Source organism: Choloepus didactylus, chromosome 1 (assembly GCF_015220235.1).
Source record: "Choloepus didactylus isolate mChoDid1 chromosome 1, mChoDid1.pri, whole genome shotgun sequence".
NCBI lineage: Eukaryota > Metazoa > Chordata > Mammalia > Pilosa > Megalonychidae > Choloepus > Choloepus didactylus.
In genome coordinates, this window is record NC_051307.1 from 112,256,116 (window position 1) to 112,281,718 (window position 25,603).

At 34.2% G+C, this 25,603-nt stretch overlaps 2 protein-coding genes across 3 annotated transcripts in view; one reads left to right on the top strand and one right to left on the bottom strand.

The window, feature by feature from the left end:
- Positions 1-7,700, top strand: part of CCDC39 (coiled-coil domain containing 39) — a 42,021-nt gene extending 34,321 nt beyond the window's left edge. Inside the window, exons 15-20 of one of the 2 annotated variants that reach the window (XM_037839893.1) lie at positions 2,032-2,191; positions 2,625-2,731; positions 4,547-4,687; positions 4,825-5,004; positions 5,152-5,237; positions 7,305-7,700. In XM_037839893.1, coding sequence (XP_037695821.1) covers positions 2,032-2,191; positions 2,625-2,731; positions 4,547-4,687; positions 4,825-5,004; positions 5,152-5,237; positions 7,305-7,461 — 831 coding nt within the window. In that variant the 3' untranslated portion in view covers positions 7,462-7,700. The remainder of the gene's footprint in view (positions 1-2,031; positions 2,192-2,624; positions 2,732-4,546; positions 4,688-4,824; positions 5,005-5,151; positions 5,238-7,304) is intronic. The other variant, XM_037839900.1, reaches the window with a different exon arrangement.
- A 2,987-nt stretch (positions 7,701-10,687) lies between these two features.
- TTC14 (tetratricopeptide repeat domain 14) lies at positions 10,688-20,485 on the bottom strand. The gene is made up of 12 exons (XM_037839914.1): positions 20,190-20,485; positions 19,619-19,743; positions 19,310-19,509; positions 18,142-18,226; positions 17,863-17,992; positions 17,255-17,410; positions 16,787-16,858; positions 16,253-16,372; positions 16,023-16,145; positions 14,310-14,427; positions 12,901-13,010; positions 10,688-12,041 (listed from the first exon to the last, which is right to left on the bottom strand). The coding sequence occupies exons 1-12, from the start codon at positions 20,348-20,350 to the stop codon at positions 11,126-11,128; spliced, it is 2,316 nt and encodes a 771-aa protein (XP_037695842.1). The 5' UTR covers positions 20,351-20,485; the 3' UTR covers positions 10,688-11,125.
- Positions 20,486-25,603: the final 5,118 nt, after the last annotated feature.

Consider the following 25,603-nt stretch of genomic DNA (forward strand, 5'->3'; position numbering starts at 1 on the left):
TTCTGTAGGGTGTATTCCATTGTTCCATTTTCTTGGGAAGCCCCTGAAGGTCAATTGTTTTTATCTTCTGGAAAATCTTGTCTCAGAAAGGGGTCTCTCCCAGGAACACCCAATGCAGAAGATTTTATTTTACTCAACAGTTAAATTAAGAATTTTTTATTCTGTCAACCCTAGAATCACATATTTCTTCTTAATATTCAAGGTTTCAGCTCCGTAATGTTTATCCTGTCCTTTGGCTAGCTAAACTTTAAGCTAGTGAGTGGAGTGGGAATGTCTATTTCTGGTACATGTGGCATAAGGGAAAAAAGTCATTTAACACTCATGCTTCTGGTTCTTAAAGAGAGTATTGATTCCTGCTTCTATTTTCTTGATTATCATCCAATTTCAGGCTCCTAAGAGCCAGACTGGAAAATATAAGCAGTAACTAATGAAGGACATCTTTCTAATCTTGCTTCCAAGTTCCTCTTAGCTTTTATAAGGAAACAATCCTGTTTTGACCACAATTTAACGAAACTGTACAATTAAGGTACTTGAAAATGTTTTTAAATATTGGACAGAAAATTATACATAAGTTTCTTCCGACTATCAGTTTTTTAAATCTAAAATAAAAGGTTTACATTATATAATCTGATTTAGGAGTAAATGGAATCATGGAATTTTAGACCTTTGAGGTATATCTGGAGTTAGATTAGGAATCTGTATATGAACAATTCAACTCCTTCATTTGACAAATGAAGAAACTGAGCTCAAAGAACAGAAGTGAATTATTTAATGTCACTCAACTCACTACTTGTCAAGGCACAATTAAAATCCAAATGTTTTAATTCTAGTTCTTTCCCCCACTACACTACTATATTTCAAAAGAAGTGGTTTCCAGTTCTAGACTCAAAAGAATTAATTTATCTAAGAACTTTCTTTTCTTTGACTAAGCTTTATTTTATATTATGTAGTTACAAAATATCTGTAATACATATTTTGAAGTATAAAACACCCACCAGTGAAAATGTTAATTGGAACATTACCAACACTTCTGATTTAAATATACATAATATTTAAATTATAAATTTAATTGAATTCAGTTAGAAATTGAATAAAGTTTAAAATGAAATTATTGATTTTGGCTAAAAGTGGATTTTGTGGCACTTTTAAATATATACTCATGCAATCCCTATCAACCCTCAATCTGAGTTCTTTGGAACTGTATGATGTTATAGAGCCTAGCCCAGTGACAGTTACTGTGGTAAAAAGTCAATGAGTTCCTTTGTTTGGTTATGGTTTGTTAATTTTCTTGGGGTATGGTAGGAACATGTTGGAAACAATGTAGTTATTTTAGGCTAATTGTTTTTCTTATTCCTTTGTTTTGTTTGAAATTTTATATATATATATATATATATATTTAACTTTTTGATAACGTTAAAAGAAAGAGTCAATGAGTATGTCCACTCAGGAAATTTTGGTTTCAGCAATTTCTAGGTTTCATCTTTTCTAGCCTGTTTATCACAATGATCTTTCTCTAATTTTAATAAGTCATTTAACTGCTCAAAGGTTGTTGAAACCCTACCTTTAATAACAAACACATAAATGGGTTGGATATAATAAACATTTATTTTCCTGGATGTACCTTGCTCACTTCTTCCACTCCTCTCCAAGATTTCGAAGAATGAGAAAGTATTCCAGGGCCTCTTTCACAACAGAAACATTTTTCTTCTGACTTGCAATAACTAGTTTCAACTTCCTTTGAGGTAACTCTATTTCTCTTCCCAGTCAAGTTTATACTTGTTTAAATTTTTGGCATTTTTTTGCTGTAGAGCTTTATGTAAATTTTGGTCAGTAACTACATTTTCATCAAGGTTTTGCATCTAATATGCCATATTTTGAAGGCCTGAGGATTTGGTCTTCTACCCTAAACTTAAAATGCAAATAATTAATGCCTGGTGTTATGTGTAGGTCCCAAGGCAAACTGATGTTGCCCTGAAGACAGACATTTTTCCTCATGCTTTTATTTGTTCCATTCTGTTCTGTATTTCACAGGCTGCTCAAGAAAAAGAAGAACTTCAAAGAGAAGGTGACAGCTTGGATGCTAAGATCAATAAAGCTGAGAAAGAAATCTACGCTCTAGAAAACACTTTGCAAGTGCTGAACAGCTGCAACAACAATTACAAACAATCTTTTAAAAAAGTGACTCCATCTAGTATGTAGGAGTTAAACATTTTATGAATATATGCAGTGAAAGTTGTACAATTGTTTATTTTAAAAAGAGAAACACTGTGAGACATGGAGAACAAACTTGTACCATGTTTGATTGGGTCAGAAAAACTACCCCTACCCCCCTTTTTGTTTGTTAAGTGGCCTGTTATTTCCACTATCAGTTCTACTGGTATGCAGTATATCACTTTCTTTGGGAATTAACTTCAAATATGAAAGTAATTGCAGCATATTGCTGCTCTATGTTTACTAAAACAAGAAATGGCTACTACATCCTCATACTGTTTTTCTACAAGTAGACATAAGGAATGAAACCTTTTATAACAAAAAACATTAGAAGCGTTAAATTTAATGCATGTGATACTTTTAAGTTTGCTTTCTACATAGGAAAATTTAAACAAAAATTCTCTAAATTCTAGGTGATGAATATGAGCTAAAAATCCAACTAGAAGAACAAAAAAGAGCTGCTGATGAAAAACACAGATACAAACAAAGACAAATCAGAGAACTTCAAGAAGATATCCAGGTAAATTCCACTGGCTGTTTAGTAATAAGCCCTAAATAAAAGTCAACTATCATCATTATCACATCTACTCTCTTTATGTCTTGTACAAAGAAGATAGTTATATAAAGCCTCTTTTAGGGAAGCAGATAGTAAGAGATATCAGCCTCATTTATGTAAGGGAAAACAGTGGTAAAATTTATTAAGTAAATCAGTTAAGATCCTAGTTTTTAGTACAAGATGGACTCCTGAAAACTACTTGTTAATTACTTGATGGATATTAGCTAGCTAATTATCCACTAGCCATTATTTAATGAACATTTAATTCCTTAAAGACTACATTAAGGGAAAGGCAAATCAAAACTATAAGATACCACCTCACACCTGCTAGAATGGTTACTACTAAAGAAATGGAAAAGGTATTAACATGGATGTAGAGAAATAGGAACCCTTGTACACTACTGGTGGGAATGTAAAATGGTGCAGCATTTGTGGAAAACTGTGTGGCAGTTCCTCAAAAATTTAACCACATAACTACCACATGACCCAGCAATCCCACTTCTAGGTATATACCCAAAAGTGAAAGCAGGGACTTGAAGATATGTGCACACCAATGTTCAAAGCAGCATTATTCACAACAGCTGAAAGGTGGAAGCAACCCAATTGTCTATCAACAGATATGTGGTATATACATACAATGGAATACTACTCAGCTGTAAAAGGAATGATGTTCTGATACATGCTACAATATGGATGAACCTTGAAGACATCATGTTGAGTGAAATAAACCAGACAAAAAAAAGACAGCTATCATATGATTGCACTAGGATGACTAACTAGAATATGCAAATTTACAGACAGGAAACAGAGTACAGGTCACCAGTGGCAGGGTGGGGGGAATGGGGAGTTGATAGATAATGTGTATAGGGTTTCTGTTCGGGGTGATGGAAAAGTTTTGGTAATGGATGGTGGTGTGGGTAGCTTTATCAATGTGAATGTGATTAATCTCACTGAATTGTATGCTTGGGAGTGGTTGAGATGGGTAATTAAACATTGCATATGCTTCCACAAGTTAAAAAAAAAAAAAAAAAAAAAGACTAAAGAGACACAGAATAACAGTTAAACACAATATATGATCCTGCACTGGAGCTAATGGAGAAAATGCCAAAAGGACATTGTTGGGACAATTGAAAAGAAAAAAAACATATACATGGAAGTATTGAGTGTTCAAGGAGCATGATGTATGCAACCTGCTTACTCTCAAATGTTTAGAAAACAGAAAGAATGGCATAACAAATGTGGCAGAAGGTTAAATGTAAATACGGTAAATATATCTGGGTAGCAGGTGTATATTGTAGTTATTCATATTTTTTAAATTATTTTTGCAACTGTCCCATAAATTTAAAATTACTTCAGATCATAAGTTTTAAAAACAGATTGTACTAAAGATTCTTCTTTAGATTAAAAAAAAGTTTGAGAGACAATAATCTAGCAGAAAATATTTACTAAAGCACATCACTGAAAAAGAAAAGAGTGTGCTTGGTAAGCAGACCTACATAATAGCCAATGGTTTTTCATTAGAAAACTGAAGGAACAGATCATATGAATTATGTATCTTTGAAAACTGGATGCTTTCAATAGTTAATGTTTCATTGTTTATTTTTTTCCAAGTATCATAATACTTGGAATTATACACTACTTAATCCATAATACTTCTCTGTACCAACAGAATGTATATTATATACATAATTAAACGAATGCTCAACAAATGGAAAGTTATGTTATTTAAAATTTTTTTACCAATAAGTACATACTGTATTAATACTTTATTTTCTGCAGAGCATGGAAAATACCTTAGAAGTTATAAAACATTTAACAAATAATGCCAAAGAAAAATTATCAGAGAAGCAGGCTTTTTCATTTCAACTAAGTAGAGAGACTGAGGAACAGAAGCCAAAATTAGAGAGAGTAACTAAACAGGTATTTATTTAATCTTTTTAAAACTGACCCTGTCATGTTTTTGAAGTTTCAAATGGCAAACTCAAATCCTCCTTTATCCATTAACAAAATATATTGTTCCAGAAAATAGACATATAATAATTATTATTCACCAACAGTGTGCAAAACTCACCAAAGAAATTCGTCTTTTGAAAAAAACTAAAGGTGAAACACTAGAAGAACAAGACATTAAACTTCGGGAAGTGAAACAGTTTCACAAGATCATTGATGAAATGTTAGTTGACATTACAGAAGAAAATGCTGAGCTCTGTATTATCCTTCAAACATACTTTCAACAGGTAATACAATACCTTCTGTTTATAAATATTTTTTAAACCGTTGATGAAAATAAACTTTTTATGCACATGGTAAAGTGAAACATAATTAAGAATATTTTCCTTATAAAATGCAGTGGTGCTAATGATCACTATTGAATATTCTTTCAGAATGGTTTAGAACTACCTACAGCTAGTACTAAAGGCAGTCGTCATCGTTCTAGATCTTCTTCACAGACTTCACTGTTATCAGCAAGGTAAGTGGAAGGTTAAAAAAATCCCTCCTTTAAAAAACAACCAACCAACACTCCTTAACTATTACAGCTGCTATTCTAAGTGAACCCAGCAGCCACTTCCACACTGCTACAGCTGTTAGATCCTGTAGTACACTGAAAGTGCCCTCCTCATCCTCAGCTACCTCCGTATGTCCCTGTCACTGATGTACAGACAGGCAGCAGAGCAAGACTAAGACCCTTTCCTTCTGGCTTCTGACTGGTGCACTCATTTCCAGAAATTTCAGTGGAATGAAACGGTGATAATTTGAGGGTTACATCTGTCATGGTGAACCCCAAATTGGGGGAAATTTTTTTTTTTTTTTAAATTCAGTTTTATTGAAATACATTCACACATCATACAGTCATCCATGATATGCAATCCACTGTCCACAGTATGATAACATAGTTATGCGTTCATCACCACAATCTATCTCTGCATATTTTCCTTACATCAGAAAGAACCAGAACAAGAATAAAAAATAAAAGTGAAAAAAAAAAACACCCAAATCATCCCCCCATCCCACCCCATTTGTCCTTTAGTTTTTATCCCCATTCCTCCACTCATCCATACACTAGATAAAGGGGGTGTGATCCACAAGGTCTTCAAAATCACACTGTCACTGGGGGAAATTTTTTAAACCATAAAGGGAAACTTGGTTTTTGTCATTAAAAACACATGGTAAAATTTTAAACAGGATTTTATTAAATTCATGCTTATTTTGCTAAAAAAGGAAACTATTCATTCCTTAAATGCAGTTGACTATTATCCAGAATTCTATCATCAGGGGTGTTCAATCAACTTTACTGATAAAATGAAAATTGATGATCCTAATTTTAAAATTCCCGATCTCCTATATTCAGCAGCCACTTATTAAATTATCACTTTTCATTAGTTCATGCACAAACTTCACAAATAAAGGGAAGCCCTATAAGGCAGTGTTTTATTTAAGTATAAAAATGGTTTCTATGTAAACATAGTAAGCAGCCACTTGCAAATTCCTGTACTTTCATTACATACATAAAAGTTTTATATTTAAAACTTGGCATTTCAGAATTGTATGGCTAGTCATGCTTTCCAAATTTGGAGCCCTTCAGTAAAGCAGTTTACAATGTAATAGTTAATAAGGTTATGTAAAGCCTATTATAATTTGTGAAACTTCTCTAGTAGTAAAATATACAGGCCACCTGGGACTAAATGTTTTATCCCACATTTAGAAAATTCAATTCTGTTTTCACAAACTACAATAACTCAAGTTTAAATACTCTAGTCTGTCACTTATTTGAGTTCATCACCCATAACTCCACTCTCAACTACCTCCTTCAAAAGCTATACCCGGGGTCTTTGCATCTGTAAAACCACTTCATCTCTGTAATCACAAATCCCATTTTGACCACAACTTCCTATTCTTCCATATGACTTGCCCAACTACTCCCCCCTCTATATCTCTGCTCTAGCCTCATTGGAACCCCAATTCAATTCTACTTTATATCTCTGAACAGGCCACTCACTTTCCTCTTCAGCTTAAATACATTAGTTATCATTTTAATCACTCTTGCCAGCACCCAGATTCCTCTTCCTGTCTTTTTTTAGGTGTGTACAAAGAAAATACTTACAGAGAAATACTTTCAAAGTAATACTTACTTACAAAGTAAGTACGTACTTTGTAATTATCTTTGTAAGTATTACTTACAAAGAAATACTTACAAAGAAATACAAAGAAATACTTACAAAGAAAATACTTAGACTGCAACTCTAAGAAATTACAGTTTAAAACATTTTTCTCATATAGAATTGTATTTGCTGAACTATTTCCCTACTGGTTTGAAGCTCTACTATGTTCATTATCTCTCTCTCCTTTTTTAGTTAATTTGCTTGGTTATCTATGAATGGTCATGCTTTTAAAATTTATTAAGATTTTTGATAATATATCCTCTTTGATCTACTGAATTATTCATGCAATTATGTCTTTTGCCAATAATGAGGGTTGGGGTCTGGACTAAAATGTAAATTTTGAATTAAATTTACAATAATTCTGTTTTCCCATCTAGGTCATCTAGGAGTACAAGTACTTCTGCTTCTCAGACTTCGATTAAAGTATTAGAGCTGAACTTGCCAGACCCCTCTTCTGTAACAGGCAGCACTTCTAGGCCAGCTACAGCTAGTAGCAGCTCCAGTAATGGTAAAAGCAAAAAAAGCAATAACTAAACATTTTAATCTCTTTTGAACAAATTGTAAAAACAAACAAAAACCACATACTTTAAAATAGTAAATCCCACTCTATGCATTGTGGGGGGAGGAGCGTTTGATGATGATATAGGAGTCCAACTGAAATATTGTTAGAAATACAAAATGACCAGAAAGAAGTTCTATCCAGTGGAAAATGTAAAAAAAAAAATATATATATATATATATAAATAAATAAATAGCGTAAAAAAAAAAAAAAAGTCAAGTTAACTAGGGTCCAAATAAAACAATGTATTTTCTTAGCTATTTTACTATTTTCTTGATATAGAAGAAAACATTTTTAATAGGGCTACACTCATTTCTAATGTAATAGAACTTGTTGAGAAAGAAAACTTTTAAAGATTGTACTACTAGGAGTTCATAACACTAAAATTTCATTTACCCTACACAAACTTGCAACCAGGTTTTCCTTATGCAGAGAAACTTGTATTTCCCAGACATTTTAGGGAAAAATTTTTTTAAGGTGTTTTCTTCTTTTGGTGTAAATTTTCAATCAAAGAGCATTCCCGACCACCCAAAAACACAATTAATAGGAAAGAAAGACATTGTATATCGCTAAAAATTGCAGCTTAATAAATTTCCAAAGAATACTCTCCTCTGACCTTGAAATAAACCAAATACATTAAAGATTTTGCTCTTAAGACACAGACAACCAAGCATAAAGAATAAAAATACAATTTGGAAAATTTCTTCATTTAATAAGCAATTTAAATAAATCAGTTGTGATTGATTTGCAGTGGAATTCCATCAATTTAAAGTGGAGGTAGACTACCACATGTAGAATTAGCTTTCCCAGTTAATACTTTATTATAATATGTGCTCATGCTTTAATTCTTGGAATGGAGTGTAGAATATCATTACAATGTTATAAAACAGGGTTTCAAATCAATATATTAAGAACCTATATACTTAAATGTCATCTCCTTCAAAGCAGCCACCTTTGGAAAAAAGTTTAGAACTATCATTCCCAGTTCCTTCTTTTGAAAAGAGGTAGTGGTAGTCAATCTATTTCTCCTGATCATTATATGATTTTTCTTTCTTTCTTTTTTTTTTTTTTTTAAGAAATAGCCAGCAACAGGCATAGCTAAGTCTAATGAAAAAGATGAGTAAAATGCTGGGTAATTTTTGGCTATAACACTATTCTAATTCATGGTATTTCATAAGATCTAAAAAAATAATCTTATAATCCCTTTGTATGTTCACCAAAGTTCTTATTCTTAGCCCTATATTGTTAATTTGTAAATCACTTGGATCTCGAAATAATATTAAACATTGTATTCTATGAAGGCTGGAATTACCTTAGTTCTTTGACTTCGGGCCATTTATTTCTCTATGCTTTTATCCTCATTTTTAATATGGAGACAGTAATAATTACTTGCATCCTAACCTAACTGAAATAATGAGATAATATATACAGAGCTCACAGGGTCTGTCTGACGTATGGTAATTGTACAATAAATCCTAATTATTATTGAATAACCACCCTGAGCCTATCACAATATTTTGTCAAATGGTTCGGTTCTCAGGCTAGCAAACAGGCGTATATTTAACTCTCAAATAACACTTGCACCTTCAGTACTTAGTGTAACAATGATAATTAGTGAAAAAAGGGACCAACCTCTATCTCTGAATCTGGAGCTACATCTCAGGAAGTTATCTTAACATCCATCTACTTATGGAAACCAAGACATAGCATGTGTGTATACAAACTATAATCATGACATTAAGGAAAAAATTGCTGGTGATATCACTAGGGATTCTTGATGTTAATTACCAGTATTTTTTTTGCTGTGACTGGCTTCCCGAACACTGTCTTAGAAATTGGTTTGTGTACTCTGCTTAAGTTTATGATGTCCCATGAAAGAGGACCAGGGAAGATGGAATTTTTAAATTCAGGCAGCCCACTGAATAAGATAGTATTCTAGATTTTTGAACTTGAATGTAACATACACAACAAAATAGCTTTGGAAAACTACAGTGCTGGTTGACAGTGACACTCAAGATTTTATTAAATAAAATAGCATATGTAAAAATCTGAAGTTGTACTGGGGATTCCCAAAAGCTCAATGGAAATGCAAGAAACATCATCATGTAGAGATGGACTGGAGCTATTAATGTTAATATACAGAACTATGGAGTTTTTAGATGAGTTTCTTGGTGGAAAGACTAATGCGTGAGTGACTGTCCTATTTCTTCTGCCATTATCTATTGCTTTTGACCAGGATTTCTTTCCCTGTTCCACTGCAAAGCAAATTTCAACTTTTCCATTAGGCTCCCACGACTGGAATTTGAAGGACAAATAGTACACACACAATAAATACCTAAAGTACTGTTATTTCACTGTTAGCAGAAACTGCAAGACAGGTCAAGGAATAAAAAGTATATTCTTTCTCTATCACTCTCTCTCACTTAAGACCTCTGTAGATGGATAATCACCTGCCTACCCATGCAATGACATCACAAGTATTAGTAGCAAAGAGTCACTGTCTTTTAAGCTTCTAGAAAGAACCTTAAACTGGAAGATTCTAAAGAACATTGAAACTCAAACACCAGTATCTCCCCAAGAGCATACCATACAGCTTTCAGTTATTTTGGAAGAATCTTACAATCCAAGTCTCTTCTTTCTTGAGCCCTAGCTTTTGAAATTTATTCTGAGCAACAATCAGGCTTGGGTTGGACCAGTCATTTAGTCACACCCAGAGAAAGGAGGCATCAGGGAGAGGAGATGCAAAGAGAAGAAAAGTCAAATACAGGCCAGCTCTAAACTATCTGAAAACATGCCCAGTGTCTTCCCAACTGGACATTTTGCAGTATTAGGAGTTTCCTAATTTTCTTTCTCTAGTGCAAAACCAGATTTTCAGTATGCTGTTTTTGCTAAAAGGATTCTTTTCTATTTCTGATCTACTGTTGCCTAGAATGTAGTCTCTATTGGAGTTGCCAATATTTAAAGTTAAAAAATTTCTTAGGGTACAATGCTAGCAATAAGGCAACAAAACAAAACCAACCAACCAACCAACCAAACAGAAATAGGCAGAAAGCCAATGACTTTACACAAACCTTTTAAATTAGATGCCAATTAACAAAACAGATAATCTGTCTACCACTTTAAAATAAAACAACTGTGCACAAATATTTATTTAAACAAATAATACAAAATGGTACTGAAGGAACACTCAAACATACAACCTTTTACAAAAGCGGAGGGCTTTTAATTTAACAGAAAAGAGAGTAAAGAGATTTTTTAATGAAAATAATTCAATTGTTCAATGCACAAATTTAATAACCAGCAGGAAGGATAATGTAGATCCAGGAATTCTCATACATCACTATACAGTGAAAAAAAACAGTACTTTCAGAGAATTATCTTTAGGTAAAGAAGTTTAAATCATCAGTCAGGTAAGAAATACTGTACATAAACATACACATGAAAAGTCTAAAAATCAGGCTATATAAACAGGATCTACAACTGAGATAATATGAGAAATGCTAAAAGGCATTTATTCTCTGCAATCTCTAAAAATAAAATAATTTTAGGAGCAGAGACTTTTGAATTGGACTACTGTAACTTAAGCCAGAATTTTAAAAAAATTATCTTTAGTATAATGGTATTAATAGCCTTGGCTTATTAATTTTTTGGCTTATTTCCTTTTTCTTTTTCAAATTCAGCTATCTGATTAAATATATTGAGCAAATTTTGAGGTAAATTTTTTTTAACTCCACTTTCTGATTTTTCTTTGCTACTTAGTCCATCTTCTACTGGAACCTTTGTATTAATATCCTCCCCGTAATTGTCTTCCCTTTCATATTCTCCTTGATTTGTATTTAGTTGATATCCTTGCTCAGGTCTACTAAACTCACGTGATCCAGAATAAGTATATTTTTTATATTTGTCAACTGACTTCCAGGGGTAGTCTGAGCTTGCTGGTGAAGTTGAATACTTCACTGAACCTGGTTCCCACCTCTTATAGTGGTCTTTTCTTCCCTCTATATCCTTTTCAAATCTTCTATAACCACAAATTTTTATCTTGTCATCTGAATTCCTACAGAAGGAATCAGAGGAATCTCTTCTACTAGAAAAATGCCTTTCTGATTTATATAGTTTTTCTGTTTTGCTACTACCTGCCTGAATTTTACAGCTATTGTAAAAACCTCTGGATTCATCAGACCTACCTCCAAAATCATCCGGAATTTCAACTGAAGATGAAGAGAGAGGGTATCTATCTTTTTCTTTTACCTGTGTCTTTTGATATGGTAACCTATCTTGCTTTTCCAATAGTTTTTCTACTTCTTGCTTTTGGTGAAGAAAAGATGCTGACGTATTGGTTGGAACTGGATAGAACTCATCTTTTCTATTCTGATCTATCTGATTTGAAGACACCTTAGATGAATGTCTTTTGGAACTGCGAGAAGACTCTGAACGGTTTCTCTTCCGCTTCTTATGTCTTCTGTGACCAGAAGAGGATGATGAAGAAGAAACTGATTCATCAGCAGAGGAAACACTTGAAGAGGAAGAAGAAGATTTTTTTCTTTTCTTTTTTAACCTAAAAAACATAGTTAAATCATCAGATATAAGTACAAAAATGTTTCTACTAAATTATCCATAAAGATTTTGGTACTGTTTTGTTCCCTCTGAAGATTTCGTAAAAGATTTCTAAGCTGTGGCTTAGACAAACAACATCATAATCTCAGTTAATATAGATCCAATTGTACAACAAAGGTAAAACTTTTGGGAAAAAATATTTGTGTAGAGAGGTGTCACTGTAAGCAAATCCATCATATCTGAATGACATAGTGACATTTCCAACACTACTTTAAAAGCTTAAGCCTACCTGAACACATAAGAGAGAGAACTGAAGTTTTACATCTGGTTAGCTATAGTTCAGTTTCTCCACCTCAGCACCACTAATATTGAGGGGCAAACAATTCTTTGGGGCGAAGGAGGGGTGGAATGGGGAAGGGGCTGTTTTGTGTATTGTAGGATACTTAGCAGTGTCGTTGGCCTCTAACCACTAGATGCCAGAAGCACTTCACCAGTTATGACAACCAAAAATGTTCTGACATTGCCAAATGTCTTCTGGGGGACAAAATCAACCCCAGTTAAGAACCACTGTTCTAGTTCTTAAACATTTCTCCATAAAATACAGATAACTGATGCATTATTTATTTTAATTCTAAAGTAAATTCTATTTTTTTCCCCCAGAAATCTAGCTTTAAGATTGCACTTTGCTTAATCTCTTTTTATAGAAAAATATGTAGAACACATTATTGGCTAAAAATTCTTAGCAGTCATTGATTATCATTTGAAGTACTTTTGTCTTTTACTTACTTTACCTCCATATGGTACTTTGGTTCAACTCAGTAGTTGCTTTAAATTATATAATACTGAATATTATAGTTTACCTCTTCTCTTCTTTTAAGAGCTTACGCAACTTTTCTGCACTTGTTTCTATTTTCTTTGTTTTCTGCTTTTCTTCTTTTTCAGCTTGTTTTTCTCTTAATTCCAAAGATTTCTTTTAGAACCCAGATATCAGAAAAAACCACACGTTAAAAATAGCAGAATATATAAAGCCCAGAATTCAAAAGACCACCGCCCCCCAACCAGCAACCAAGTTTAGTATACCCAAATCACCACATATCCAGCATTAAGCAAGTATTTTTGAACATATGAAAAATTAATCATTCAGATGTTTGGCATTAATCATTGCAATAGCCAGAACAGTATTGAGGACCATATTGCAGATGGTATCCCATGAAAAAAAGGAGAAGCCATTGCATTGGTACCCATGACCCAGAGTGCAAGAAACAAGGTAAAAAATAAAATACATGAAAAAGTATATATATATATAAAAACATTGAAAAATTTAAACAGGACACAATTTTATAAATGAAATTCAAATAAATTCCATTAAGGTGAATTGAGGAGAGAATCACCATGTTCAAATACAAACCATTATAAAATAGCACAGCCCAGTTGGATGCATGATTACATAAGAAATCATTTTCCAGTTTGTGGATGGGGATGAGCAGCACCAGATGTCAAGACACAGCAGCAATGGTCCAATTCAGAAGAAAATGCATGAGAAAACATCATCATCAGTATTACAGGAAAAGACAGTTCTAAAATATTTCTCAAAAAGGTTTATAATTAGCTCAATTATGGCAGCGACACTGATAATTTTGTAACTAACAAGAAAGTTCACTATAGGCATACCTAGTTTTGTTACACTTCACTTTTATGTGATTTGCAGATACTGTGTTTTTTACAAATTGAAGGTTTGTGGCAACTTTGTTGAGCAAGTCTATCAGCACCATTTTTCCAACAGCATGTGCTCACTTGATGTTTGTCACGTTTTAATCAAGGTATGTACATTCTTTTTTTAGACACAATGCTACTGTACACCTAATAGACTATAGTATAGTGTAAACATAACTTTTACATGCACTGGGAAACCAGAAAATTCGTGTGACATGCTTTATTGCAACATTCACTTCACTGTGGTCGTCCGGAACCGAACATGCAGTATCTCCACGGTATGCCTGTACAAGGACAGTTCTCAAAACACATACCGAAAGGAATTTTCTCACAGTGCTATTATTTATATTTCTGAGCAATGATGAATAAAAAAAAGAAGATACACTATGAAGTTAATTTCACACCCAACTAGGAAAAGCAGTATCTCACAAAAAAAACTTTTATATAATTCCCCTAATTACCCATTTAAATAATCTATAATTGTTTTCTCTAGAAAAAAAGGCATTGGCATTAATTTCAATTATGAATACATTTCTAAGAGGAAATAAAGAATCACCTGCATGTATTTGTGAAGTTTCTGCAAAGCATCCTCTGCATCTTTAAAAGTCTCATCCAGAGCCAAAGCTTTCTTATAGTAACTTTCAGCATTTAAAAACTTTTCTTCTTCTTCTAACCTAAATTAAAAAAGAAAATTCATTGTTTTTATAAGAACAACAAAAGTCCCCAAATATGAATACAGTTAGAGGATTATATGAGAAGACTACTAGGGAAAAACCATATTAAGCAAATTATTTTCCAAAATAAACAACACCTAAATTATATATATATATATATTTTTTTTTTACTGCAATTTATTTGGTAAAGAGACCACATAAAATGAGAATCACTAATAACTAAAGCCACATTGTATGCATTATTGTTACATGTTAGTAATATATGAAAAGATATTATGAGCTGATGGCCTCTGCAAATTTAGTATAACCTTGAGCTTTAGTAAAGAATTACGTAGGGTAGTTTTTCCTAGTCATTTATGGAGAATTTTCCTTTCTACAGAAAATTTTTTCCCAGGTAATTCACTGCAAAATTCTTTGGAAATACCAACATGCATATGAATATCAAAACCAGCCTGTAGGTAGGATAATTGATGGATGAAGATCCCAAGTCTATAATGTGAAAAACTTAACTAGAAAGTTTGAATACCAAAAAGTGAGAGGATTTTGCAAAATACTGTCAACTCCTAAAAAGAAGTAAAAAATAATTATTGAAAATACAAACAAAAAACCACTGGTGTCAAGGGAATCACTTTTTTGTCAGTAAACTGAATAGAGTATAAAGGATGAACCAAACATGACTTTTTGGGTTGAATAACTGGATGGATGGTGTTGCCATTCACTCAACTAAAAGTAATATGTGGGTAATAAGGCAACCACAGTTACGTAGGTAGTAGCTATCTACCTACTGAGGAAATTGAAAGCTGATCCAAACACTTGAGTCCAGTTAGAAGTTCATATGATTTAAAAAAGAGTGCAAAAACTTATCAATTTGGAATTGGTGAGCCTACAAACCAGAACGATCATACAAACTGGAATGATTAGGCAAAGTCATGAAATAGCAAAGAGATTTATCTGTTTAAAAAATTTAATAGCAAAAAGAAGCTATTAATTATAAACTAGTTTTTAGTAATTAAAGCAGGCTGTTACTGATTATATTAGAAGTTAAAATTTTTCTTCAAAATACTTTATAAATCCATCTGGTCTGTTACTCATTAAATATTTATGTTACAACTAATAAGCCAGGCATATCATTTTAGAATATCTTACATGTTATCTTAAGGATTTGCTCTTCCATTTAATCTGAATGTGGATTTTACTGGACAAAATGGAATAAGTTGAATATAACAACAAAACCTTGATTTATAATTAACTATAGAACCCCCCATTCACATTTTTATATATTTATTAAAAAGAAAACTCCTACTGCATGTCCAGGGAAAGAATTCTTATGAATACTTATCTAATTTCTTGTACCTTTAGATTTCTATTTCTATGCAGAACAATAAACTTGAGACACTAAAATATCTCTAATCATGAAGAACCTTAGTGAGGTAGGAAAAAAGTACTAGAAAATTTTAAGAGTAGGACATTTCTCACCAAAACAGAAACTAAAAATGTCTTGGATTAAGATGCTATTTCCTTATATTAACTTCAAGATTGTATAGTAGTTAGTGGAATATTAGACCACTACTACTACAAAAACATCTGATACTCACTGCCCTCCTCTTTCTACAAGTGTCTGGCAGAGGTATTTTCTTGCATTCCTGTGACTTGGACAGTTTTCCAATGCAAGCTCAAAATCTTCTATTGCTTTGTTCAGACTTCCTTTTGTTGCGTATCTAGAATTATGAAGAAACAAAGATAGAGGAATTTATCTTGTGAATTATACATAAATCTTGTACACATTTTCCTTGTAAACACTCCTTAAAATCCCTAATTCACTTACAATGCTCCACGAGCTACCAAAGCTTCCACATTTTGTTTGTCTATTTCCAGAGCCTTATTGTATTCATTCATAGCATCCACGTGGCGTCCAACCTTAAAATAATCAACTCCAGTCTTCACACTAAGAAAGATATTTGTAAAGCATCATAAACATTTCACAGAATACCCAAATAAAATGTTAGCATGAATAAATTCTAAAAGCAAATGCCGTCAAATTTGGTAATTATTTAATAGTTTCAATACTCTCAATATAACTAACAAGCATTCTGCCTTGGAATATTTTCATTACAAAGTATTTATGAAATCAAGACATCAATATATTGAATCCTTATGAAAAAAAATGAAAATGCAACATAAAACTTTAGTCCATTAAGCTTACAACACACACCACTTATACCTATTTAAAAAAGCTACTGTCAAAGATGTATTTTACCTCATTTATAAACAAATTTGGTCTTAATGACATAAGAATACTTGTATTACCTTAACCTTTTAGACTCGCTAATGCAATTGTTGAAAGATAAAGTGTTCATACCATTTCAAAGCCCAAGATGCAGACTGTTTCTTTCTTAATGCAGAAGCAAAATCATCTTCAGAGAAATTTTTGCTATTAAAGAAAATAAAAATCAAACAGTAAACACCTTTTAAAAACTAAACTTCATACTACCTGACAGACAGGCAGTCTACACTGAAAGAATGAATTCCAAGCAAAAACTGTTTTTTTCTATTTACAGAGCAAGATCATTGAACTGTCAGGAATGATTATTATTGTTAAACAGTATCTCTTTAGCATATACACAAAATTTAAATGACATCTTTCTTTACTTGCTTCATATCTAATTAATGATAAGACTCCATTCAAGGAGATGGGAATCACCTGCTTCATTCAACCTTTGATGTTAAACTTGCCTTTGGATGGTTAAGTATGTCCCTCAGTTATGTAGCTTCTGAGCTCAGCACCATTCCCCCTCACCATCTAAGAAACAATACTGATTTACTATACCTTTGTAGACCTCTCATTAAAGACGGTGGATTAGAGTCATCTATTCCTAGTTTTCCTAGAAGGAATTCAACTACTCCTGGATTAACAAATCCCAAGGAACTCTGCATGATATTTTCATAGGACTCCAAAGAATTGCTATTTAGTTCAACACTCCTCCTTCAAAAAAAAACAAACAAAAACCACACACAAGTAGAATACTGGATGTGATTCTTCAATTAATATGGATATTCTGCATCATACAATACTTTCACAGTTTCTCTATAATGGCTAATTAGCATATCCCATTTCTACTAAAGAAACAGCATGATCATGTAAAGCTTAAATACTTATACCATTCTTTTTCTTTCAGTGCAATTTTATCTAGATACATTCACACACCATACAATCCATCCAAAGTATACAATCAATGGCTCACAGCATCATCACATAGTTGTGCATTCCTCATACCATTTTTGTACATAAAGTGTGGCAGTATTATAATTTGGTCCCTTTTATCAAGGTTGTGATACTTTAAGGGCTATGAAAATAAAATGAACATATTTTGCTATGTTTTACCCAAGAAACTGTTTCATAACAAAACTGTTGTTGAAACAAAATGGATAAATTACCTGTAGTACAAAGGAAGCTCTTCAGAACTAATTACACCTAACGTAATCCCAGAAAGGTGTGGCGGAACAGATGAGCTATACAGAGACACTGCAAGCTTTTCATGATATCTGTCAATATCCTTGATTCCAGCTTTAAAAAAAAAGAGCCGCACTGATTAATAAGAACATGTAAACTAATATGAAAAAAAAAAATTTACACACACTTGTCTACATTTTCAAAATTAATAAAAGTAAAAACTTGACAACTTTTTTTGTTGTTAATATGATGAAAATGATCACCTCGAATGATGTCACCAATTTGGTAATATGATAAAGGATCCCCATGGTTACTGTGAGAAGGCACATCTCTTAATGGACAAAGAGCCTGTAATGAGAAGTATTTTAAAAGATTGGACATTTTACTCTTTGGTGAGAATGGTATCCTCTTTTATTCTAGTTGTTCAGCAAAATAGCTAATAGTTGCCATGAACATAAAAAATAGTCACCACCTTATAGTCTAAATTTAAATAAAGATTTTAATTACAAATAATGTCTACGCTCAAATATAATAATGCATATTTTCTGACTCAGTTTAGAAATTAAAATCTCATGAAACTTTCAAATTAGTTTTAGGAACCAAATATAAGTACTGAGTATGAAACAAGAAGGTATTTTGTGCTTGTCAAAAATAAAACTAAAATTTGTCCAGCAAGTATGATGAGTCTTATGAAAACATGAATTCCCCAAAGTTTATATAGACTGCTGTCCTGTCTGTAATGTCTTCTGCTTTTCTTCTTTTTCATCTGCCAGGGAGACAGCAAATATCAATTCCTTTAAAGTGACATTTCAAATTCTGGACTATTCATCTTGGGAAAAGTGTCTTATAATGTACAAATCACTTATTTAATTATTGGGAATATACAAATATGACAGCACTATTTCTCTAAATTATCCACATGACTAATTTACTACTACAAATCTACTACGTAATCTACTATGGAATAGTAAATAATTAAGAACATCTTCAGTTAGAAGAAATAAGCCCAGAATACCAACGTCACCACTTCCCAGATACCTCTTTGAGCAGTTAAAAAGGGGGACCCTCCACCCATTCCAACCAGAGAGGAAACAAAAAACCCAAATCCTGAAATGGAAGAGGAAACTGTAAGCAACTCTTCCAGTGCTAATAAGGTTTTTAAAAAGAAAAGCTAGTTTGTATTTTTCCAATTAACATTTACTTAATTCCCAAAGGTATCTCAGCTTTTTATCTTGTCCTCTCTCTTTTTTTTAATTAGAGAAATTATGGGTTTATAAAACAATCATGCAAAAATACAGAATTCCCATATAAAACCCTGTTATTAACCCTGTATTTGTAAGTACAACTGCATACAAAGACATAATGCCTGCATTCAGACAGCACTTTATCAACATAGAAGCAATCCAAACAACTGAAAAGTGAGTAACTTACTGTAATTTCTAAGTGGGATATGTCTCTCATGATGCCACTGCCTAAACAGATCAATACCATGAAAAACCCAAATTCCCGAATGGAACTAATTCTTCCAATCACTATATCACCACGCTCAATATCTCGGAAAAACAGCTCTCTCCTGTCCACACCAGGTATCTCCATGAACTGCTCCAAAGGTGGCATGATGGCATAATGGTCTGAAAAAGTAATTAACAGAATCAATAACAATAGTTTTGAGTTCACTTTCATATGAAAGTACTGTTAAAATGCCCTGCAATCTTAGAAAGATTTTAAAATTAAACTCACCTTCATTATCTTCATTAACTTCAGAACCTGCAGGTGCATCTGATTTCCAGGAAAGTGCAAAAAGTAGATCCGCTTTTTTGGAAATGAATTTTTGTATTTCAATGTTGTCAACTCTCTTCTCTTTTCTTAAATAGAAACAAAATCAGGAAACATGTCCAAGTTTCTGTTTATGGCTTTCATTGCCCAATCAGTTCCCTCCTAAGGTTCAGGTCGTATACCCACAGTGAAAAAATTTTAAGGAGGGATTATTTCATTCGTCAGGCTGGAGTCAGGAGGCGGAGAAACTTAAAAAGTGATACACACCCCCTCCAGACACGAAAGCCCAAGGGAGTTTAGCCAAAGAAATCGCACCACTGCTAAACAGTGTCAGGGGAAAAGTTCAGATCTAACCCCGCATTTTCCACAAACCTGGTGTGCTGACTATCCTCCACCCCGCCCTCTGCACTAGAGCGGCAGCCCTCATGTGCTCAAGGCCCGGCTCCCCTCCTCCCGGAAGCACAACCCAACTGCGGTAGTTGAGCCCCCAGCTGCGTCCCCTCTCCGTCTCGCCGCCGCGGCGCAGTCACATTACCTTCCCTGTAACTGCTGTTGGGACGGCGGACCCCGTAGAGGCTCCGCCGCCGAACCCAGCAGGCTCCGGAAGTGCGGATTGTCCTGCTGTTCGCTCCGGAGCAGGGAGAGCAACGACGGCCCATGGCAATTCAGCGACTGCCGCAGAAGATCCCGGTCCATGGCTACAGCTTGCTGAATCTGAGGGCCGGCTGGCTGCTAACTCAGTCTTTCCGTGTTCTCTACTTCAGCCCGTTAGCCCTGGACGCTGGGGAAGCAGCCCAGAGGCCGCCGGAAGCACATATCACAGTCTTACAAGGTTGCCTCCGGAAGTGTTTCTGAGCTGCACTCTGCGACGCCACGGCCAACCTTAGCCTAGGTATCGCGATGCCGAGCGAGAGTACGCAACCGGAAGGATTGGCCTAAGCTTGTAGCGTGCAAAGAGCTGACTAGGCGTTAGAGTTGGTTTTTGCGTGAACCGCTTGCTGTTTTAAATTTCCGCGGAGTGGTTGTAAGATCGAAGTGACTGTTTTAAATCTGCCGGTTACGCTTTTATGGAGAGCCTTTGGTCTGGGCTCTAATCAATGGTAAATAGTAATTCATCCGCATGTTTACTGAGCCGCTTTTAAGTTTCTGGCCAGGGGTGAGGACATTATAAACGAGCCACACAAAGTTCTCTCAGAGTTCTCTGAATAAATCTCTGCATTTGGACACAAACCACATCAAAACGGCTGCTCTGCCAGAGAAAGATTTCCTTGCAGGATGGAGGGCAGATGAAAGAAAGGACACTAAAATGTGTTAAGCACAGCAGTTGTGTTCTCCATTCATACCTCATTCACCGTTAGTGATTTTAGCGATATCTTAAAGCCACAATGGTGTTAATGCTCAGATAAATGTACATATAAATTACTTTTTATTTAGTTAGCTTATCTCAGTGGTTTCTCAAAATTTATTGTCTATAGGACTTACTGTATGGTGTTTTGTACGTAAAAGCCAATATACTCTACTTATGGATATTTCAAGTGATTTTCAAAGGTAATTATGGCTTAGGTGTGTTTTTTTCTTGCTTATTGACTCCAGAGTCTAACCATTGCTACCGATTGTACTCTCATTTTAGAGATTGAGGAAACAGGCCTAGAGAGGGTCACTAAGTTGTTCAATGTTGCTCAGCTAGAAAGTGGCTAGAATTAGGAGTCCAACTTAGATATTAATAGATTAATAGATTCTCAGAAGCAGGAGTGCTGAAGAGAATATTTTATCATATAGAAAGTCTAGCTAACCTTAATTTTTAAGTTGTGGCTTTATGTTTCTATTCCAATATATTAAAATCTATACCATTTAAATATATGTAATTGGGTGTAGTCCTTTTGAAGAAAAATGACTATAACAGTTTGCTGCGTCTCTAGCTAGGTGTCTTTGGGTGGATTTTCCCCTCACTGACTGAACGTCTAGATAGAAGACTAGGCCCAGAACGTAGTGCACACTTCCACATTATTTTGTGAAAAGTCCAGGCAAATAGGTAAACAGCTTACTGAACTTGAGAAAATGTTAAAAAAAAGAGTACATGTTTAAAAGACAAATTTCAAGTCAATATGGGCCCATTAGGAAGCTTTAATAAATGTTACAGACTGATTTGTCTTAAGCCATAACTCCAGAGAAGGTTTGTTATTAGAAAAGAGAGTGCTGTTGTTGAAAAGAAAATCCTACCACTAAACATTAAATATATAGATATTCTGATAACTAGGTGATTTAAGTTAGTCATCCTGTTATCAAGGACTAATTATCCCTGAAAGAACCTAAGAGCCCATATCTGAGAACCAGATGCCAGAGCATGGCACTTAGCCTGGTAATACCACTTTGTGAGGCCATTCCAGAGCAGCATATGCCTTCATCTCCATGGGCTCCTTTCTAATTACAACACCAGAGCAACCTACAACCAACCCATAATTTGGACATAAAAAATTGTTGTGTATGGCCATGAAAATGGAGAAAGCTGATGGTTTTAGAGGGTCAGAGCATTCAGCAAAAGTAGCATTTCTCAAATGTCTGCAATATATAGTGTCAGAAATAATGAACTTGAATCAGGTGTACTCAAAAGTTAGGCTAGTTTTTCTACCTTTGGTTAATATTGGCCATAAATAGAGGTAGCCTCAGTATTAGGTGATTTCTTCACTTCCCAAATATCCTTTCCATGCAGGAGATAAAGCCTTTTACAAGTACAGGTATATTTGAATTCATTTTCTACTGGGACAGCTAATCCCTTGGACTTTGAAGGGGACAGGGCACTGAATCTTCCATGCAGGAATGGAGAGGGAGAGGAAGAAGAAAATGAGGGGACTTGGCACAGTAAAGGGAGTCAGGGACACAGAAGATAAACGTCATAAAAATGCCAAGGATTAGTCCTAGTATTTAGGTCCTGCTCCACTGATCATATTTCTAGTTTGCTTTCTCAAGGGACAGAAGAAGGTATATCATCTGCTAGTTGTTTTGCTTTTTATCTTGGAGGCGCCAGTCCCATATGGAGCTGCTCAAGATGGGCACAGAAAGAAAACTTTTTTTTTTTTTTTAAGTTCTTTCTTGCTTTACAGTTTTGTTCACTGGTTTGACTTTTATTTTTGTCTTTTAAAGAGCCTGGTGATCACTTGTCTTTCCTTATGAATATTTTCCAAGAAAACGTTTCCAGATTTTGCAGTGTAAATAATTATGGGAATGTGTGCAGGGTGATGGGGAGAGAAAAGGCAGGGCATTCAAAATAGTCATATCTTTGGTGTCTGGCTTCTGAGCCTTTTTATTGTGATGTCAAATTCCATTTCTAAATGAGCACATATATACATTCTTTGAAAATACTCTCTAGCCTCTGGAGATATAAAAGCAAAGAAAATATTCCTGGTTTGTTCAGTGGCTCTCAGTCCAATGGAGGAGTATACACAAGAAGAATAAATATGGCACAGTGGTAGTACTATTGTTGTGGATGCCTACTAGAGTGTCTGCTTGGATTCCTCTTCTCTGGAGGGTGGGGTAGTGGAAATTGATGGAGGCAAGAGAGAGGAAGGAGAAGTGAGTATGTGTATTCTAGGAAGAGGGAGCACTACATTTAAAGAAGTAGAGGTAGGGATATTTTAGTTACGGACATTTTAGTTATGTGTGTGTTATTTCAGGAAGACTATTGATTGGTGGGAAGAGATTCACTGCCTTTTCTGTGTAAGTATGTGTACACATACAGGGTAAGATTAAATTCTTGATTTATTCAGCAAAGAATACAGAAACTTAGCCAAAGCAAGGTAGCCACATAATGCAGGGGGCAGAAACAGCATATCTCAGTATAGCTTTTCTTGGATCTCCCAAGTTTCTCAAATAACAGTTGTGTAACAATGTCTGTGAAAGATAAAGTCTATCTAGGTCTCAGAAACTTTTCTACTACCATTCCAGAAGGACTTACACAAATAATCTATGACTTTAAGGAAATATTTGTTTACAGGTTCTTTCTGGTTCTTGATCCAAACAATTTCAACAAGGCTTCATCTCATCTGAGTTCTCATTAGGGATGGGGGGGGGGGATGTCAGAGAAGGAAGGATAGAACCAAATCAGACCCGAGGCATCTTTTACAGTACTTCTATCTTTTAATTTTTCAGCATCTCTTCAAGGCATGCCTCCTTTTTTCTCTCAATAAGAGTAAAAAAACTCCCTTTTGTGCTTTACCTGGTTTGAATAGATTTATGTGTTTTCGAACCAAGTCTTGACTAAAACATCAAGAAGCTACCAACTAGTAGTCTCTGGCCTATTCAGAATGAGGCATTTAATACAAATATATCCATATTTTAAAATGAAGAAACAGAAATGGAGAGGTTAATAATCTTAAAAAACTGACTTTAGAATCCACATCTTTTTACTATGTATCTAATGCTCTTTCCACCATCTCATGCAGTTTAGAGGGTCAACTGATACCATTTTTCATTAACGATGTAGTTTGTAAATGTATGTGTATAGAACTTACTTTTAGAATATCCATTATTGTGTTAAAATCCAAAGATAGTCTTGAAACTTTTTTTCTATAATGGAGCCACTTAGTTTAGTTTGTAAGTGCATGGTGCAAGAGACTAGATTACAGCTTTATTCTATTTAAAGCCCACATTTAAACCTTTCATGGAAACCATAACTTTTATCTAGTGGTAACTAAGGGAAGAATGAGGAATACTAAGTGGAAAGTAGGGCTAGGTAGCACAAATCCATCCCCATAATTAGAAAATAATTCAAACTACAAGATTTTCTGATAAGGGTTGGTACATCTTCACTTATTCTGATAGTCTTTGAAAGGATTCTATCACTTTTTCCTTTACTTTTTTTCAAAGAAACAGCATCAGTCTATTATTAATCCACTTGAGGGTGCTATATGATCATTTTGGTTATCAGATTTTATGCCCTTTACCAGAAAACCTTTTGTCAACTGAACATGGATTTTGGGGTGGGGAACTGTGACCTATGGTATTTAGGACAAGTGTGTCTCTAACACCTTCTCCATCATTAATTTACTAGCAAATGTTTTGAGTATTTTATTTTATTTTATTTTTTAAATGCAATTTTAAACAAATAACCTAAAATAACTACATTTCTGCAAACCTACCATGCCCCCCCAAAATTAACAAACCATAGTCATTATTGAGCATTCCCATAACATTGAATTTACCCTCCATAACTTATCTGTTCTTATTAGATTAGAGGGTATTATTTTAGTGTAAATCAATTCTTATCTCATTGTCCAGGATTGATTACTTTGGAATTTTGAGTTACTTTTTTCCAAGAGGAAAGATTACTGCTTTCAGTTCCAATCTAGGCCAGTTCTGAGTGTACCCAAAGCTGAACATTGTACAATTCTGGAGATGGGCCTGCAAGCACATTATAATCTGTGTACATGGCACTCCCGGAGATGTGCAAAGCTTCACCATACGCAGTGGACATCTGCAGTGCTATTCTCAGGCAGCCATTTTTTTTTCCATGTTTGTCTTTGTTTGCAAAGAGGTCTTGTAAATGCAGTGAGGATATTTCAAGACAAATTCATCATGATTATTAAAGGAAAAAAAAAACTGTTGAAAGGTGTACAGTACAGACATGAGCAAGTTAGTGTGCTTATCTTCAGGTACTTTATCATGACTGCTCATAAAAACACCCACACACTTGCATAAGCATACAAATTTTTCTTAGATTGTCATCTTGTGGCAATTTCTCAGAATACTATGCCGTAGAAGATGTCAGAATTATAACCAAAAAAATTAACAGTTTAATTAATGCTAATAAATAGTAGTCATTGCTGATATGTCCTGGATTGATTTGATAACCATTTTTAATGCAATTTGGACTTTCTTTGAAATGGTACCAATCAATCTTCTTTTAATCATCAAACAGTAACTCCTTTTTATTTTTCTTATGGCAGCACCAAA

Excerpts from the sequence above, each read along its gene's own strand:
- TTC14 (XM_037839914.1), bottom strand. The coding sequence starts at position 20,350 with ATGGACCGGGATCTTCTGCGGCAGTCGCTGAATTGCCATGGGCCGTCG. Across the intron at positions 16,146-16,252 it reads TTGGTAGCTCGTGGAGCATT|ATACGCAACAAAAGGAAGTC; the intron begins GTAAGTGAATTA and ends TCATAATTCTAG. Across the intron at positions 14,428-16,022 it reads CTTGTAGAAAGAGGAGGGCA|GTTAGAAGAAGAAGAAAAGT; the intron begins GTGAGTATCAGA and ends TTTTTAATTTAG.